The sequence below is a fragment of the Phaethon aethereus genome, assembly GCF_964289735.1.
Source record: "Phaethon aethereus genome assembly, chromosome: W".
Classification (NCBI taxonomy): domain Eukaryota; kingdom Metazoa; phylum Chordata; class Aves; order Phaethontiformes; family Phaethontidae; genus Phaethon; species Phaethon aethereus.
In genome coordinates this window covers 36,509,058-36,526,037 of record NC_138581.1, presented here as the reverse complement: position 1 = coordinate 36,526,037, position 16,980 = coordinate 36,509,058, and the positions used below count along the sequence as shown (strand labels likewise).

Below are 16,980 nucleotides of genomic sequence, written 5' to 3'. Positions count from 1 at the left end.
TCATTTAACCAGTTCTTTATCTGTGTAAGGACTTCCCCTCTTATACTGTGGTTGCTTAGTTTACATGAAAGCCTTTTGAAGATCCAGCTAGGCTGTCAGCCATGTTTCTCATATCTACACACAATTGACTTTGTCAGAGAGCTCCAATAAGCTTGAGAGGCCTGACTTTTTACAAAAGCTGTGCTGCCTCTTCCCCAAACAGCATTTATGCTTATGCCTCCTAATGCTTTTTCTTAAATAGTTTTCAATAATTTGCCCAATATGGAAGTCAGCCTTGATGGTTTGCAATTTCCTGGAAGACCTTTACAATTTATATCATCTTAGTTGATTAGATATCAGGTTGATTTTGAATGAGAAGATATGCACCCCAATTAATAGGTCAGCTATTTCATTCTCAAGTTCCTTGAACTCTTCGGTGGGTAATCACTTGTTGGCATGTCTTGATCTAGACACAACTTCAGCTTTCAGGATTCCTTTTGCTTTCTCTTGTACTACTGTTTAGCATATCTGATTTCTTTTTTGCCTCTTTGTAAGTCTCTCTCAGTAAATAGTATGCATTTGCTGCACGGTAACTTTAAATAGTCTCTGTGCCACCCTCAGAAATGGAACTTTTTAGCTGCCCCTTTCAGCTTCTGTTCATAACACCCTTTTTGAAGCTAAGTATGTAAAATGAAAAAATGCAGTAGTGTATTTTGTACTCAGCACATTATAGCATGTGTTGTTGTCACAATCAGTCATGTAGTCAAATACTACGTCTTTTCCCTGTTTAGGCCTGGAATTTTAATCCATCAGGATTCTGTTACTTATTTACATGCTTAGCTTGTTGATCTAATTTGCATCTGTGCTCCCTTTAACATGCAACACCACTTCTTTACCAGTATGGCCTATACGTGCTCCTGTGTGCATTATAGTTTTTTTAGTTTTACACTGAGAATGCCCTTGCCTAATCAAAATTTCCACCTTTCTGTGAACAGAGCTGTTATAGCCACAATGGGAAGAGCAAATAGATACAGTAATCTCAGTGCCATTTAGTTATATTTTCTGGAACATTGATACATAACTGTGAGCACATTACAAAGAATTAACAATGTGCTTATGAAATCATTCTATCCTACTTTTTAGGATGTTTCTGGGACTATTTCTTTTGGGTTTTTGGAAGATAATTCTCAGAGCTGATTAAATTGTTATCTTTTGCAAGGATTGCACTTGCTATAAATGTAGGTTTGTGATGCTTTGGGTCTAGTTTTGCAAGGCTGTGAAGGATAATAGGGTACTGGTGTGCAATCAAGTTCTTGCAGCTTGAGTTCTTGCATCAGCTGATGCATAGTAACAGACAGTGAATATACAACTAAGCCACACTGTGGCCTAATTATGAAGTAAAATATGTTTGTTAAGCTAGCCATTAAACTATGCTTTTATAATCAGCATAAAGACAGAACACTGAGATGATTAAAGCTGCAATGTTTTCACTTTGCAACTAGAGCAGGCTGCATTGTCAGTTCCCAGATGACTCTGATCATCTGTAACTGGAAAAGTTGAAGTGTGTATTAATACACTCCTGATGTATAATAATTTTATAATAATAGGTTGGCAACGATGAGGTTGCGCTAAGAAGCCCAAAGGCAATTAAAAGGGACTTCAGAGCGCTGGGGCAACTGATCAATGGAGCGGGAGCACAGGTAGTGTTTTCGTCAATCCCTTCAGTGACAGGGAGGAACGCTGAAAGGAATAGGAAAGCACACTTGGTCAACACGTGGCTCAGGGGCTGGTGCTGCCAGCAGAATTTTGGGTTTTTTGACCATGGGGCAGTTTACAAGGCACCGAGCCTCCTGGCAGCAGACAGAATGCAAATGTCTCCAAGGGGAAAAAGGATTCTAGCTTATGAGCTGACAGGCTTCATCGAGAGGGCTTTAAACTAGATGTGAAGGGGGAGGGGATAAAACCAGGCTCACTAGAGATGAGCCTAGGGGTGGCATGCCGGAGTTGGGGGTGAAATCAAAAGCACAACTCAAGTGCCTCTATACCAATTCATGCAGCATGGGCAGCAAACAGGAGGAGCTGGAAGCCATTGTGCAGCGGGACAGCTATGACCTAGTTGCCATCACAGAAACATGGTGGCATGACTCACATGACTGGAGTGGTACAGTGGATGGCTATAAGCTCTTCCAAAGGGATAGGCATGGAAGGAGAGGTGGTGGGGTGGCTCTGTATGTTAGGGAGTGTTTTGACTGTATAGAAATCAACAATTGTGAAGACCAAGTCGCGTGCTTATGGGTAAGGATGAGGGGGAAGGCCAACAAGGCAGATATCCTGCTGGGAGTCTGTTATAGACCCACCTAACCAGGATGAAGAAGCAGATGAAACATTCTATAAGCGACTGGCAGAAGTCTCGCATTCGCTGGCCCTTGTTCTTGTGGGGGACTTCAACCTACTGGACATCTGTTGGAAGTATAACACGGCAGAGAGGAAACAATCTGGGAGGTTCCTGGAGTGTGTGGAGGATAACTTCCTGACACAGCTGGTAAGTGAGCCTACCAGGGGAGGTGCCTCGCTTGACCTGCTGTTTACAAACAGAGAAGGACTGGTGAGAGATGTGGTGGTCGGAGGCCGTCTTGGGCTTAGTGACCATGAAATGATAGAATTCTCGATTCTGAGTGAAGTAAGGAGGGGGGTCAGCAAAACTGCTACCATGGACTTCCGGAGGGCAGACTTTGGCCTGTTCAGGTCACTGGTTGAGAGAGTCCCTTGGGAGACAGTCCTGAAGGACAAAAGGTTCCAGGAAGGCTGGACAGTCTTCAAGAAGGAAATCTTAAAGGCGCAGGAGCAGGCGATCCCCATGTGCCGCAAGACGAGCTGGTGGGGAAGACGACCAGCCTGGCTGAACAGGGAGATTTTGCTGGGACTCAGGGAAAAGAGGAGAGTTTATGACCTCTGGAAGAAGGGGCAGGCAACTCACGAAGAGTACAAGGACCTTGTTAGGTCAAGCAGAGACAAAATTAGAAAGGCAAAAGCCCAGCTAGAGCTCAATCTGGCCACAGTTGTAAAGGACAGTAAAAAATGCTTCTACAAATATATTAACAACAAAAAGAGAGCCAAGGAGAATCTCCATCCCTTATTGGATGTGGGGGGGAACATTGTCTCCAAGGACGAGGAAAAGGCTGAGGTACTTAATGCCTTCTTTGCCTCAGTCTTAAACGGCCAGTCCAGGTATCCTTAGGGTATTCAGCCCCCTGAGCTGGAAGATGGGGATGGAGAGCACAATAAACTCCCCATAATCCAGCCGAAAACAGTTAAGGACCTGCTAAGCCACCTGGATACCCACAAGTCTATGGGGCCTGATGGGACCCACCCAAGAGTACTGAGGGAACTGGCGGAGGAGCTTGCCAAGCCACTCTCCATCTTTTATCAGCAGTCCTGTTTAACAGGGGAGGTCCCAGATGACTAGAGGCTTGCCAATGTGACACCCATCTACAAGAAAGGTCGGAAGGAGGATCCCGGGAACTACAGGCTTGTTCAGCCTCACCTTGGTACCAGGGAAGATTATGGAGCGGTTCATCTTGAGGGCGCTCACAGGGCTTGTGAAGGACAACCAAGGGATCAGGCCCAGCTAGCATGGGTTCATGAAAGGCAGGTCCTGCTTGACCAACCTGATCTCCTTCTATGACCAGGTGACCCGCCTAGTGGATGAAGGAAAGACTGTGGACGTTATCTACCTGGACTTTAGTAAAGCCTTTGACAGCATCTCCCACAGCATTCTCCTGGAGAAGCTGGCGGCTTGTGGCTTAGACAGGTGTACTCTTCGCTGGGTGAAGAACTGGCTGGACAGGTGAGCTCAGAGAGTCATGGTGAATGGAGTTACATCCAGTTGGTGGCCGGTCACAAGCGGTGTTCCCCAGGGCTCAGTTCTGGGGCCAGTCTTATTCATTATCTTTATTGATGACCTGGATGAGGGGATTGAGTGCTCCCTCAGTAAGTTTGCAGATGATTCCATATTGGGTGGGAGTGTTGATCTGCTGGAGGGTAGGAGGACTCTGCAGAGGGATCTGGACGGGCTGGATCGATGGGCGGAGGTCAACTGTATGAGGTTTAATAAGGCCAAGTGCAGGGTCCTGCACTTTGGCCACAACAACCCCATGCAATGCTACAGGCTTGGGGAGGAGTGGCTGGAGAGATGCCTGGTGGAAAAGGACCTGGGGGTGCTGGTTGACGGCCGGCTGAACATGAGCCGGCAGTGTGCCCAGGTGGCCAAGAAGGCCAACAGCATCCTGGCCTGTATCAGGAATAGTGTGGCCAGCAGGAGTAGGGAAGTGTTTGTGCCCCTGTACTCGGCACTGGTGAGGCCACACCTTGAATACTGTGTTCCGTTTTGGGCCACTCACTACAAGAAGGATGCTGAGGTGCTGGAGCATGTCCAGAGAAGGGCAACGAAGCTGGTGAGGGGGCTGGAGCACAAGTCTTATGAGGAGCGTCTGAGGGAACTGGGGTTGTTTAGTCTGGAGAAGAGGAGGCTGAGGGGAGACCTTATCGCTCTCTACAACTACCTGAAAGGGGGTTGTGGCGACGAGGGCGCTGGTCTCTTCTCCCAAGTAACCAGCGATAGAACAAGAGGAAATGGCCTCAAGTTGCGCCAGGGGAGGTTTAGATTGGATATTAGGAAAAATTTCTTTACTGAGAGAATGGTCAAGCATTGGAACAGGCTGCCCAGGGAGATGGTGGAGTCGCCATCTCTGGAAGTGTTCAAAAAACGTGTGGATGTGGCGCTTCAGGACATGGTTTAGGGGACATGGTGGCGCTGGGTTAATGGTTGGACTTGATGATCTTGAAGGTTCTTTCCAACCTTAATCATTCTGTGATTCTGTAATTTTGTGTTACTTGAAGAAACAAAAGGTGCAAAACATGAATTGTTTAGCATGGTTCTAGCTGCCTAAATATAGACGTACTTAAATCTTGTATGTGAAATAACCAACTGTAAATGGCACCAAAACTGTTTCATTGTAAATATGGGTGCAGTTGAAATCATAGCTGGCTATTTGTTTATAAGACTTTTACATGATTCATGTACGAATCTGGTACAAAAATCAAAAATATTTTCTTATGATAATGGTGTATTTGGTAACTCTGTACTGAAGTTTGAAGCCTGTCTTTTAGCTGTTGCCTCTAAAACTTGCTGATGTTAAATCTCTATGTGTGCCTAATTCAGTCTGTCAAGTTTTATTTATATATGTTTGTGTGCGTATTAAGAAATTTTGTTTCTCTACAGTGATCTTTCATCAATCTTGATTCCATTTTAATAGGGCCCTGTCATGCCCGGCAGTCATTCTGTTGAAAGATTTTTAATAGAAGAAAACCTTCACTGCATCATCAAATCCCACTGGAAAGAGAGAAAGGCCTGGTAAGATGCTGCTTATTGTTATGGGTTCCCAGCACTGTTCATATACAATCATGGCTTCCCCTAACAACAGGGACCTTCAAAGCCCAAAAACATTTAAGTAAAAGTTTGAAATTCAGCATTTCCTTAAGTGTTCAGTGAACTATGGTTGACACTGTTACCTGGAATAGTGTGAGGCTGGTGTACCTTGATCATGGATTGTTCATGTAATTCAGTAGGTCTGAGGCACCCTCATGATTGCATCCAGGATTTCTCTACAGAGGATGGCATAGACCCACTCTTTGCAGTGCTGCAGAGACTCTCAGTGTGTTTGTACTGTGCTTTCCAGCACATGCGCAACGAGTGTTGAACTGGCTCTGTCTGGAAGTTTCCTGTTGCTCCTGCTTCTTCTTCATCCCATTCATTTTTTCCCTTTTGTAATTATATGGAAGAGATAATTGAGGTAGGTCTGCATGGGAGCCAGTACAGTGTCAACAAAGTTTTATTATTTAAAGTTCTATGCAGCTATAGGAAATGATGTTGCAACAATGTAGCAAATATCAATGAGAGACCTTATAGGGAGGGAGGATGGTTTAGTTTCAAAATAAAACTGAAGTAAAGCTCATTTACACTCACCCTCTCAGGCATCAAAACATGAGCGAGTCTCAAGTGGTCTGTCCAGCAGTCAGGCACCAAGATGGCTGTATCTGGGTAATCTGTTCAAGGTTACTTGAATTGACAAGGACAAGGGATTCCCACCAGCTACTGAGTCCTCCTCATGTCTCCTGGGTTGTTTTTTATTTGTCAGCTGTGTGCTGGTTTGGGGCCTTTTTGTATGCTTAAGGAGTTGACAAGTGGTTGCAGTATTTTGTCTTTCCATCCTGTGTCAGACACCTCTGAGAGTCAGTAGGATTTGCTCACTGTTTCTGTTCTGTATCTCCTTATCTGGGCGTCTTATGGCTCTTACCCTCTTACTTCCTGACGCAGCTGGTGAGTGAGCCCAGCAGGGGAGGTGCCTTCCTTGACCTGCTGTTTACAAACAGAGAAGGACTGGTGAGAGATGTGGTGGTCGGAGGCCGTCTTGGGCTTAGCGACCACGACATGATAGAATTCTCGGTTGTGAGTGAAGTAAGGAGAGGGGTCAGCAAAACTGCTACCATGGACTTCCGGAGGGCAGACTTTGGCCTGTTCAGGTCACGGGTTGAGGGAGTCCCTTGGGAGACAGCCCTGAAGGACAAAGGGGTCCAGGAAGGTTGGACAGTCTTCAAGAAGGAAATCTTAAAGGCGCAGGAGCAGACGGTCCCCATGTGCTGTAAGAAGAGCTGGCGGGGAAGGCGACCGGCCTGGCTGAACAGGGAGATTTTATGGGACTCAGGGAAAAGAGGAGAGTTTATGACCTCTGGAAGAAGGGGCAGGCAACTCACGAAGAGTACAAGGATCTCGTTAGGTCAAGCAGGGTCAAAATTAGAAAGGCAAAAGCCCAGCTAGAGCTCAGTCTGGCTACAGTCGTAAAGGATAATAAAAAAAGTTTTTACAAATATATTAACAACAAAAAGAGAGGCAAGGAGAATCTCCATCCCCTACTGGATATGGCAGGGAACATTGTCTCCAAGGATGAGGACAAGGCTGAGGTACTTAATGCCTTCTTTGCCTCAGTCTTTAATAGCCAGACCAGGTATCCTTAGGGTATTCAGCCCCCTGAGCTGGAAGATGGGGATGGAGAGCACAATGTACTCCTCATAATCCAGGAGGAAGCAGTCAAGGACATGCTAAACCACCTGGACACCCACAAGTCTATGGGGCCTGATGGGATCCACCCGAGAGTACTGAGAGCGCTGGCGGAGGAGCTTGCCAAGCCACTCTCCATCATTTATCAGCAGTCGAGGTTAACAGGGGAGGTCCCAGAAGACTGGAGGCTTGCCAATGTGACGCCCGTCTACAAGAAAGGCCGGAAGGAGGATCCTGGGAACTACAGGCCTGTCAGCCTGACCTCTGTACTGGGGAAGATTATGGAGCGGTTGGTCTTGAGAGTGCTCACAGGGCATGTGCAGGATAACCAAGGGATCAGGCCCAGCCAGCATGGGTTCATGAAAGGCAGGACCTGCTTGACCAACCTGATCTCCTTCTATGACCAGGTGACCCACCTAGTGGATGAAGGAAAGACTGTGGACGTTGTCTACCTGGACTTTAGTAAAGCCTTTGACAGCGTCTCTCACAGCATTCTCCTGTAGAAACTGGCAGCTCATGGCTTTGACAGGTTTACTCTTCGCTGGGTGAGGAACTGGCTGGATGGCCGAGCCCAGAGAGCTGTGGTGAACGGTGTTAAATCTGGCTGGCGGCCGGTCACAAGCGGTGTTCCCCAGGGCTCTGTTCTGGGGCCGGTCTTGTTCAATATCTTTATAGATGATCTGGATGAGGGGATCGAGTGCTCCCTCAGTAAGTTTGCAGATGACACCAAGTTGGGTGGGAGTGTTGATCTGCTGGAGGGTAGGAGGGCTCTGCAGAGGGATCTGGACAGGCTGGATCGATGGGCAGAGGTCAACTGTATGAGGTTTAATAAGGCCAAGTGCAGGGTCCTGCACTTTGGCCACAACAACCCCATGCAATGCTACAGGCTTGGGGAGGAGTGGCTGGAGAGCAGCCCGGCGGAAAGGGACCTGGGGGTGCTGGTTGACAGCCGGCTGAACATGAGCCGGCAGTGTGCCCAGGTGGCCAAGAAGGCCAACAGCGTCCTGGCCTGTATCAGAAATAGTCTGACCAGCAGGAGTAGGGAAGTGATTGTGCCCCTGTACTCGGCACTGGTGAGGCTGCACCTTGAATACTGTGTTCAGTGTTGGGCCCCTCACTACAAGAAGGATGTTGAGTTGCTGGAGCGTGTCCAGAGAAGGGCAACAAAGCTGGTGAGGGGTCTGGAGCACAAGTCTTCTGAGGAGCGGCTGAGGGAACTGGGGTTGTTTAGTCTGGAGAAGAGGAGGCTGAGAGGAGACCTTATCGCTCTCTACAACTACCTGAAAGGGGGTTGTGGCGACGAGGGTGTTGGCCCCTTCTCCCAAGTAACTCTTCACTGAGAGAGTGGTCAGGCATTGGAACAGGCTGCCCAGCCCAGGGAGGTGGTGGAGTCGCCATCTCTGGAAGTGTTCAAAAAACGTGTGGATGTGGCGCTTCAGGACATGGTTTAGGGGACATGGTGGCGCTGGATTAATGGTTGGACTTGATGATCTTGAAGGTCCTTTCCAACCTAGTGATTCTGTGATTCTGTGATTCTGTCTTCTCACCATTATCTCTTAATGGCTTGAACCGTTTAGTCTCTATGTGGGCTATCACTTCTTTTAGGCTGTCCTTCCTTTCCCCAAGTTGGGTATCCTGAGAAGCTGCAGGTAGAGATGTGCTAGGATCTTGATGACCTGTAAATCTAGGTGACATTAAGATATGCTTTTATAGCCTGTCAGGGAGCGACAAGGGTAGGGTGCTATGCAAGGAGAGGGGAGCCAAGGGTGACTCCAGCACAGGCAGGGCAGTTGGCCTCACTGACAGGTACAGTGCCTCGGGACCCAGTCAAGAGCAGAGCCAGTCCATGATCATAACCAGGGTCAAGCACAGTCTGGTGATCGCCAGGCAAGTTTGTAGTGATGAGGCAGGGCTGAGGTCGAGTCAGTGGGTCAGAATCAGGGAGGTAAAAGCTCAGGTGTAGGCATAGCTGCAACACAACTGCAGTGTAGATCATGCAAGACCAGGTGCAAGAACCTCAGCTTAAAAGCAGCTCTCAAGGAAAAAGGGTTGGGGGGAACATCTGCTGAGCATTCTTCGAAGTCATTATGTTAAGGCTACATAATGGGTCTGCCTGGGATGGAGTTAATTTTCTTCATAGCAGTCCATATGGTGCTGTGCTTTGGATTTGTGACCAAAACAGTGTTGATAACACTGTTTTATGTTTTATATAAAATTATTTTATCAACACTGTTGATATTTTAACTATTGCTGAGCAGTGCTTACACAAAGTCAGGGCCTTCTCTGTTACCTACTGCCCTCTCAGCAAGGAGGCTGGGGGTAGGCAAGAAGCTGGGAGGGGACACAGCCAGGACAGCTGACCCCAACTGACCGAAGGGATAGTCTGTACATTGTGCTCAGCAATAAAAGTTTGGGAAAAGGAGGAAGAAGGGGGAAACATTCATGGTTATGGTGTTTGTTTTCCCAAGCAGCCGTTATATATGCTACGGCCCCGCTTTCCAGGAAGCGGCTGGACATCCTCCTGCCAATGGGAAGTAGTGAATGAAATCCTTATTTTGCGTTGCTTGCATGTGCAGCTTTTGCTCTTCCTATTAAACAGTCATTATCTTGATCCATGAGTCTTTTCATCTTCCTTTGGTTTTCTTCCCATCTTGTGGGAGAGGGGAGTAAATGAGCAGCTGGGGGTGGGGTGTGTGTTGTTGGCTGTTAGCCAAGGCTAACCCACCACAGTCCAGCAGCAAAACCTTGGTGGGGGGATGTACTCGGGGCCTTCCTTCCCTCTTCTGGTGCTTTCACACCCAGACATTCCTATTAATTTTCCATTGAGGCCAATCTTAACACTTCTCTTGCAATTCTTTTTGCTTCCAGGCAAATCCAGTTAGATTTCTTCATTTCTACTGAAATAATATCTGATATGGGTAATTGGTAGCCCAGATAATTTACCACAGATATTTAGCTCTCTTGTGTTGCCAAATAAGAGCCAGAAAACTTGGTATACTGTGCAAAAATTAGGCAGGAATAGTGTTTTTGGTGCAGATATGTGTTGTAGGCTTTTGGTTACAGCTTCTTGACTTGGCAGAGACTAAAATCCAATGCTGTTGAAGTTAATGGAGGACACTTCTTTATTTCCCCGAAGAAAGTAAGACTAGAGGGAGGTTATAAGAAGTGCTAGAGCTCTAAAATTTGAAAAATAGCATTTTTTTGCTTTTTATAAATAATGGGTGATACTGTATCTTTTAAATAATTAATTTGTAACACTAATATGTCTTCTGTAGCCCATTAGTTTGATGGGTTGAGAATGACTGGAAAGCAAATCTATTGTTTGGATTTTTTTATTTTTCCTGATATACCAATGTAGTTTGTCCTTTAGTGGACAGATGATAGCATCACAGGTCACCATGAGGGTTTATGTAAAACTGCGTTTTGTTTAGCAGTCTGTGTTCAAGCATTGCTTGGGTATGGAGATGAAATGTGTCTCTCTCAACCATGGTTCAGGTACTGCTGTTAAGAGCTTGTGCCAGGTGTTTTGTATGTGTTCTGTGGATAAATAGACAATTTCAGTCTTTGAGGTCTGCTTATTTTATCTGCTTCATAAGGATAAACTCTTGCAAAGAATTAAGTATTTCATGTTTGTTTACTATCTACATCTTTTTTGCTGTGTTTCAGTTGAAACTAAATGCATCTGTTAATTTGCAGTGCTGCACAGTTGTTGAGCTATCCAGGAAATAATAAGATCCCCTTGAACTACCACATAGTAGAGGTATGTGTTTTACAGATAACCTCTTTATTTCCAAAGTAACAAACCTCGATTAACTCCATGATGGATCTATTAAATTACAGTATGATTTAGGAGTCTGCAGCCTTATCCCATTGACTTAAAGTGCAATGGCTTTGAACAGGTTAGATAAAAATAATAATTCAACTATTATTATTACTATTGTTATTAATTTATTTGTGTGATGTTTAAGAGCCTTGTTCAGGAATCAGGATCTTACGGTGCAACAGTATTCCACGTCGTGGTATTTCTCAAGCTGTTCTTGAACATTTCTCTGTGTTAATCACTCTGATGTGCTAGACTGTCTTGGAGATGACTGCACTTAAAAGATCTTGTGAATAAAAGTTACTTAAGTTAGTCTTTTTTTAGTGTTCTTCTAAGTCACTTAGATGGATTGTATACCAATTGTATGCCAATGCCCCTGAAAGGCATTTGTTGTGAAATAGTGGTATGTTTTCTCCTTCAAGTTGGAGAATTTTAAAAAACCATGAATATATATTGGAATTCCTCTTGCTGCCTCCTTTCAGTGGACTGCTAACAAGATGCAGAGCTGTATAAAACTTGCTTCAAAAACTCCTGTCTAAAGTTAAAAGATAAAAAGAGATTGCAGTAATAACAGCAAATTGTCGTGTGAAAAACTTAAAAAGAGGTAACTAGAAATGAAATTCAGAGATAATTGCAAGAAGTCATAAGATGGTGGAATGCTTACCTTAATCAAGATGGGATTAACAGTTCAACTTTGCACCAGAACTCCAAATGTTCTTAATGCCCTGAAACGTAGTTTTGGTCAGCTTGAGACACTTTCCATACTCCCAAGTTCAGTCAAGAGAAATCTGAGAGTTAGTAAAGTTTTTCTGCCGTTAACATCTAAGTACTTTCAGGGACCTTAAAACCTCAGTTATTTGGTACAACTGCTTTACAGAATATTACTTTATGCTCAGTTACGCATTACTTCCAAAACCAGTTATCACAGATCGTGATTAAACAGACTACTTAAAGGCCTTGAAAAATTATTTGATTCAGAAACTCATCAAATCTGAAAACAACCAGTTTGTATAGATTAAATTCTTAGAATCATAGAATGGTTTGAGTTGGACGGGACCTTTAAAGATCATCTAGTCCAACCTGACCTGGAACACTTTCAGGGTGGGGCATCCACAACTTTTCTTGGCAACCTGTTCCAGTGTCTCACCACCCACATCGTAAAGAATTTCTTCTTAATATCTAATCTAAACCTAACCTCTTTCAGTTTAAAACCATTGCCTCTTGTCCTGTCACTGTAGGCCTTGGTAAAAAGTCTCTCTCCATAAGTCTCTCTTATAAGCCCCCTTTATCTATTGAAAGGCCACAATAAGGTCTCCCCAGAGCCTTCTCCAGGCTGTACAACCTGCCTTTCAGGTTGTTCAGCCTTTCTTCACAGGAGAGGTGTTCCAGTCCTTTCATCATTTTTGTGGCCCTCCTCTGGACCTGCTTCAACAGGTCCATGTCTTTCCTGTGCTGAGGGCTCCAGAGCTGGACGCAGTACTCCAGGTGGGGACTCACCAGAGCGGAGTTCATCACCTCTCTCGACCTGCTGGCCACGTTTCTTTTGATGCAGCCCAGGATACGGTTTGCCTTCTGGGCTGCGAGCGCACATTGCTCGCTCATGTCCAATTTTTCATCCACCGGTATCCCCAAGTCCTTCATGGCAGGGCTGCTCTCAATCTTTTCATCCCCCAGTCTGTACTGATTTTGGGGACTGCACCTGACCCAGGTGCAGGACCCTGCACTTGGCCTTGTTGAACCTCATGAGGATTGCACGGGCCTATTCCTCAATCTTGTCAAGCTCCCTCTGGATGGCATCCCTTCCCTCTAGCATATCAGCTGCACCACTCAGATTGTTGTCATCCGCAAACTTGCTGAGGATGCACTCAATCCCACTATCTATGTCATTAATGAAGATATTAAACAGTAGTGGTCCCAGTACAGACTCTTGAGGGACACCACTCATTACTGCTTTCCATTTGGACAATGAGCCACTGACTGTGACTCTGGATGTAGCCATCCAGTCAGTTCCTTGTCCATCTAACAGTCTATCCATCAAATCCATGTCTCTCCAATTTAGAGAGAAGGATGTTGTGGAGGACCATGTCAAAGGCCTTACAGAAGTTTAAGGTAGAGGGCATCAATTGCTCTTCCCTTGTGCACTGATGCAGTCACTCCATTGTAGAAGGCCACTAGAGTAGTCAGGAACGATTTGCCCTTGGTGAAGCCATGTTGGCTGCCTCCAGTTACCTCCCTGTCTTCCATATGCTTCAACATGTCTTCCTTATGCTTCAACATGTCTTCCAGGAGGATCTGCTCCATGATCTTACCGGGCAGAGAGGTGAGGCTGACTCCCAGGTTGCCAGGGTCGTCCTTATTACCCTTTTAAAAAAATGGGTGTGATATTCCCTTTTCTCCAGTCATTGGGGACTTTGCTTGGCTGCCATGACTTTTCAAATATGATGGAGAGTGGCTTAGCAACTACACCTGCCAGTTCCCTCAGGACCATGGACTTGTGTATGTTCAGGTTGCTCAGGTGGTCTCAAACCAGATAATTTCCTATGATGGGAGGGACTTTGTTCCCCCAGTCCCTGGCCTGAGGTTCAGAGTCTTGAGAGATGTGGGAACAGTGATTGCCAGTGAAAATGGAGGAAAAAAAAACAGTTGAGTACCTCAGCCTTCTCCATGTTGGTTGTCAATAGATCTCCTGTCTTATTTATTGGGGGAGGGGTGTGTGTGTATATACATTCTCTTTAGTCTTCCTTTTCTGGCCAATGTACCTGTAGAAGCCCTTCTTATGATTCTTCACATCCCTTGCCAAATTCAGCACCAGATCTGCCTTAGCTTTCCTGATCCCATCCCTACACACCCAGGCAGCATCCCTATATTCTTCCCAGGATGTGTGTCCCTGCTTCCACTGCCTGTGCATTTCCTTCCTGCACTTCAGCTTGACCGGAAGGTCCTTACTCAGCCATGCTAGTCTCCTGCCTTCCTTGCCTGATTTCTTATGCATGGGAATCAAGAGCTCTTGTGCTCTAAGAAAAATGTCCCTAAAGAGCTGCCAGCTCCCTTCTGCTCCTTTATCCCTGAGGGCAGTTTCCATGGGGGTCCCATCCACTAGTACTTTCAACACCTGAAAGTTCGCTCTCCTAAAGTTCAGGGTCTTGACTTTACTCTTCGCCTGCGAGTGCGATGCTTCCGGTAGTTGAAGTAAGAAGGCTTCGTCAACATCCTCCCCTCGATCGGGCGGCCTGTAGTAGACATGAACCACAAGGTTTCCTTTGTTGGCTTGGCCTCTAATTTTCACCCATAAGCTCTCAACCTGTTCATCACTGTCTTTCAAAGACAGCTCTGACAGCTCTGTGTGATGAATCCCTTTTTTTTTTTTTTTTTTTTTTTTTTTTTTACACAGATGGCAACCCCCCCTGCCCCTCCTTCCTTGCCTGTCCCTTTACTGAGAAGAAATGGAAAGCTGGTATACAAACTGTTTGAGCATAACTGCTGATTTCCTTGGTTTCCCTCTCAAGTATTTATTTTGGAATACTAACCTTATTTCTTGTCTACAAATATTTTCAACAGAGCTGCGGTATTTTAAACTTCAGTGATAATTCTGCAGCCTTGTATTCTGTTTGCTTATTGCTATTTCCTTGTAAGGCCTGTCAAGTTGATAATACAGTGCCTTCAACTACAATATAATAAACATCTCTAAAAGATTTTCCATGCTTTGCAGATGGACATAGAGCAATAGATATAATTTAGCCTAACTAATATTTTCTAAATGTTAAAACAGCACTTTTCTTTATTTGCAAGGCAGAAGTAAATATAAACTGAAAGCACTCTGTCCCTTTTCAAATCAACTCACTTGTTGTCGTGACTGAAAGGGTTTAATCACTTGCGGGACCTCATGTCCTTAAAGTTCATAAGCCCAATCCCAGAATTCTCCATACTACTCTGTAGTCTATGTGAAACGCTCTGAAGTGTGGCCCCTTTTTTATTAAGTTCCACATAGATGTATATGTTGGTATTATTGGTGTCTGCCAAACCAAAGCGTCAAAAAAACATAAGAATTTAAAACTTAACTTAGAACTTAAGCTTTACAGAGTCTGGGTATGTCATCAGTTGCCTGAACTTGATGAATTTAAAAAACCATGGTCCTCTGTAATGTCTCAAATAGATCAGTCCTTATCTTTTTTTTTCCTCACTGTTTTGTATCCTGAGGATAGGAGCAGGTTTTTTGCCTAACAGACATGCAAATACCCTTATATAATTTTTTAGGTGGGAGTAAAGTAAACACAGTGCTATAAGAAAGGCACAGATGTCACTTTCATGCAACTGTTTTTTTCATGTTAAATGCTTATCTTTCATTTAATACTTTTCTAGGTCAGGAGCAGATGAATTCAGCTTGCTTGCTCCCTTCCTCGGATTCTGCTATAATATTACGTTAGCTCATGCTGTAACTCAGTGCACATTTCTACACTGTTCATTGTGTTTACTAGACTTAACAGAATTGTTGCATAATGCTAGTCTTATGCATGGTATTAATCTAAAATGATTAGGGTAATTAAGGAGGCTTATATTACTATGGTGAAGAGTTTGCACTATCTATCTTTTAAAGTTCCTCTCTTATTCCCAGAACATGAAATGGGTCTTGTTTTGGTATATGATATGCATATACACACAACACTACAGGCTTGGGGAAGAGTGGCTAGAAAGCTGCCCGGCAGAAAAGGACCTGGGGGTGCTGGTTGACAGCCGGCTGAACATGAGCCGGCAGTGTGCCCAGGTGGCCAAGAAGGCCAACAGCATCTTGGCCTGTATCAGAAATAGTGTGGCCAGCAGGAGTAGGGAAGTGATTGTGCCCCTGTACTCGGCACTGGTGAGGCCGCACCTTGAACACTGTGTTCAGTGTTGGGCCCCTCACTACAAGGAGGATGTTGAGGTGCTGGAACATGTCCAGAGAAGGGCAACAAAGCTGGTGAGGGGTCTGGAGAACAAGTCTTATGAGGAGCGGCTGAGGGAACTGGGGTTGTTTAGTCTGGAGAAGAGGAGGCTGAGGGGAGACCTTATTGCTCTCTACAACTACCTGAAAGGGGGTTGTGGTGAGGTGGGTATTGGTCTCTTCTCCCAAGTAACTAGTGATAGGACGAGAGGAAATGGCCTCAAGTTGCACCAGAGGAGGTTTAGACTGGATATTAGGAAAAATTTCTTTACTGAAAGAGTGGTCAAGCATTGGAACAGTCTGCCCAGGGAGGTGGTGGAGTCACCATCACTGGAAGTGTTCAAAAAACATGTAGACGTGGCACTTTGGGACATGGTTTAGTGGGCATGGTGATGTTGGGTTAATGGTTGGACTTGATGATCTTAAAGGTCTTTTCCAACCTTAATGATTCTGTGATTCTGTGTGTGATTCTGTGATATAATTGCTGAATGTGTGCATTGCTGTTCTCAAGTTCAGGACTGTGCAGGCTGAACCTGACTGTGCTCTGATTCTGTGCTCTAATTCTGCTTTCCTCCCATGTAGGTAATATTTGCAGAATTGTTTCAGCTTCCATCTCCACCACATATTGAAGTTATGTACACAGCACTCCTCATTGAACTGTGCAAACTTCAGCCTGGCTCTTTACCACAAGTTGTATCCTTTTCATGGTGCTGAAGAGCCTTTTTAAAATGGAGTATTTTTTTCTTTTGGGATGGAATAAATAACTTGCATGATTCTGAGCCCTGTTTTTACATCAGGGCATCTTGTGGCATGATTATAGTCAAATTAAAACCTGGAAAAGGAAAGGAAATTATTAATTTCTTAAATCTTTTGTTGTAACAGATATGAGTGTTTCTAGTCCATTTCACTGCAAAGTGTAGTAGGTAATTTAAATTAACCTGTTCGAGTTTGCACTGAAATAACTAGGAGTATTCATAAAGTCACTAATAATCTTTCAGGTCAGAGAGTAGCTAATGGTGAGGAAGGAAGTATCAGCTCCTAGCTAATTGAGTGTTGCATTGGCCCCTTTTCATTGTAGTTTTAGACTGTGGCTCATGAGCTACAGTCACTGAGAATGGAGGACTAACAGACATACCTACTGGTAAT

At 44.9% G+C, this 16,980-nt stretch overlaps 1 protein-coding gene across 1 annotated transcript in view; it reads left to right on the top strand.

The window, feature by feature from the left end:
- LOC309415208 (nuclear cap-binding protein subunit 1-like) overlaps positions 1-16,980 on the top strand; it is a gene marked incomplete at both ends in the record, with an annotated part of 87,982 nt that overhangs the window by 19,885 nt on the left and 51,117 nt on the right. The window contains 3 exons of the mRNA XM_082012659.1: positions 5,295-5,392; positions 10,793-10,856; positions 16,417-16,527. Coding sequence (XP_081868785.1) covers positions 5,295-5,392; positions 10,793-10,856; positions 16,417-16,527 — 273 coding nt within the window. The remainder of the gene's footprint in view (positions 1-5,294; positions 5,393-10,792; positions 10,857-16,416; positions 16,528-16,980) is intronic.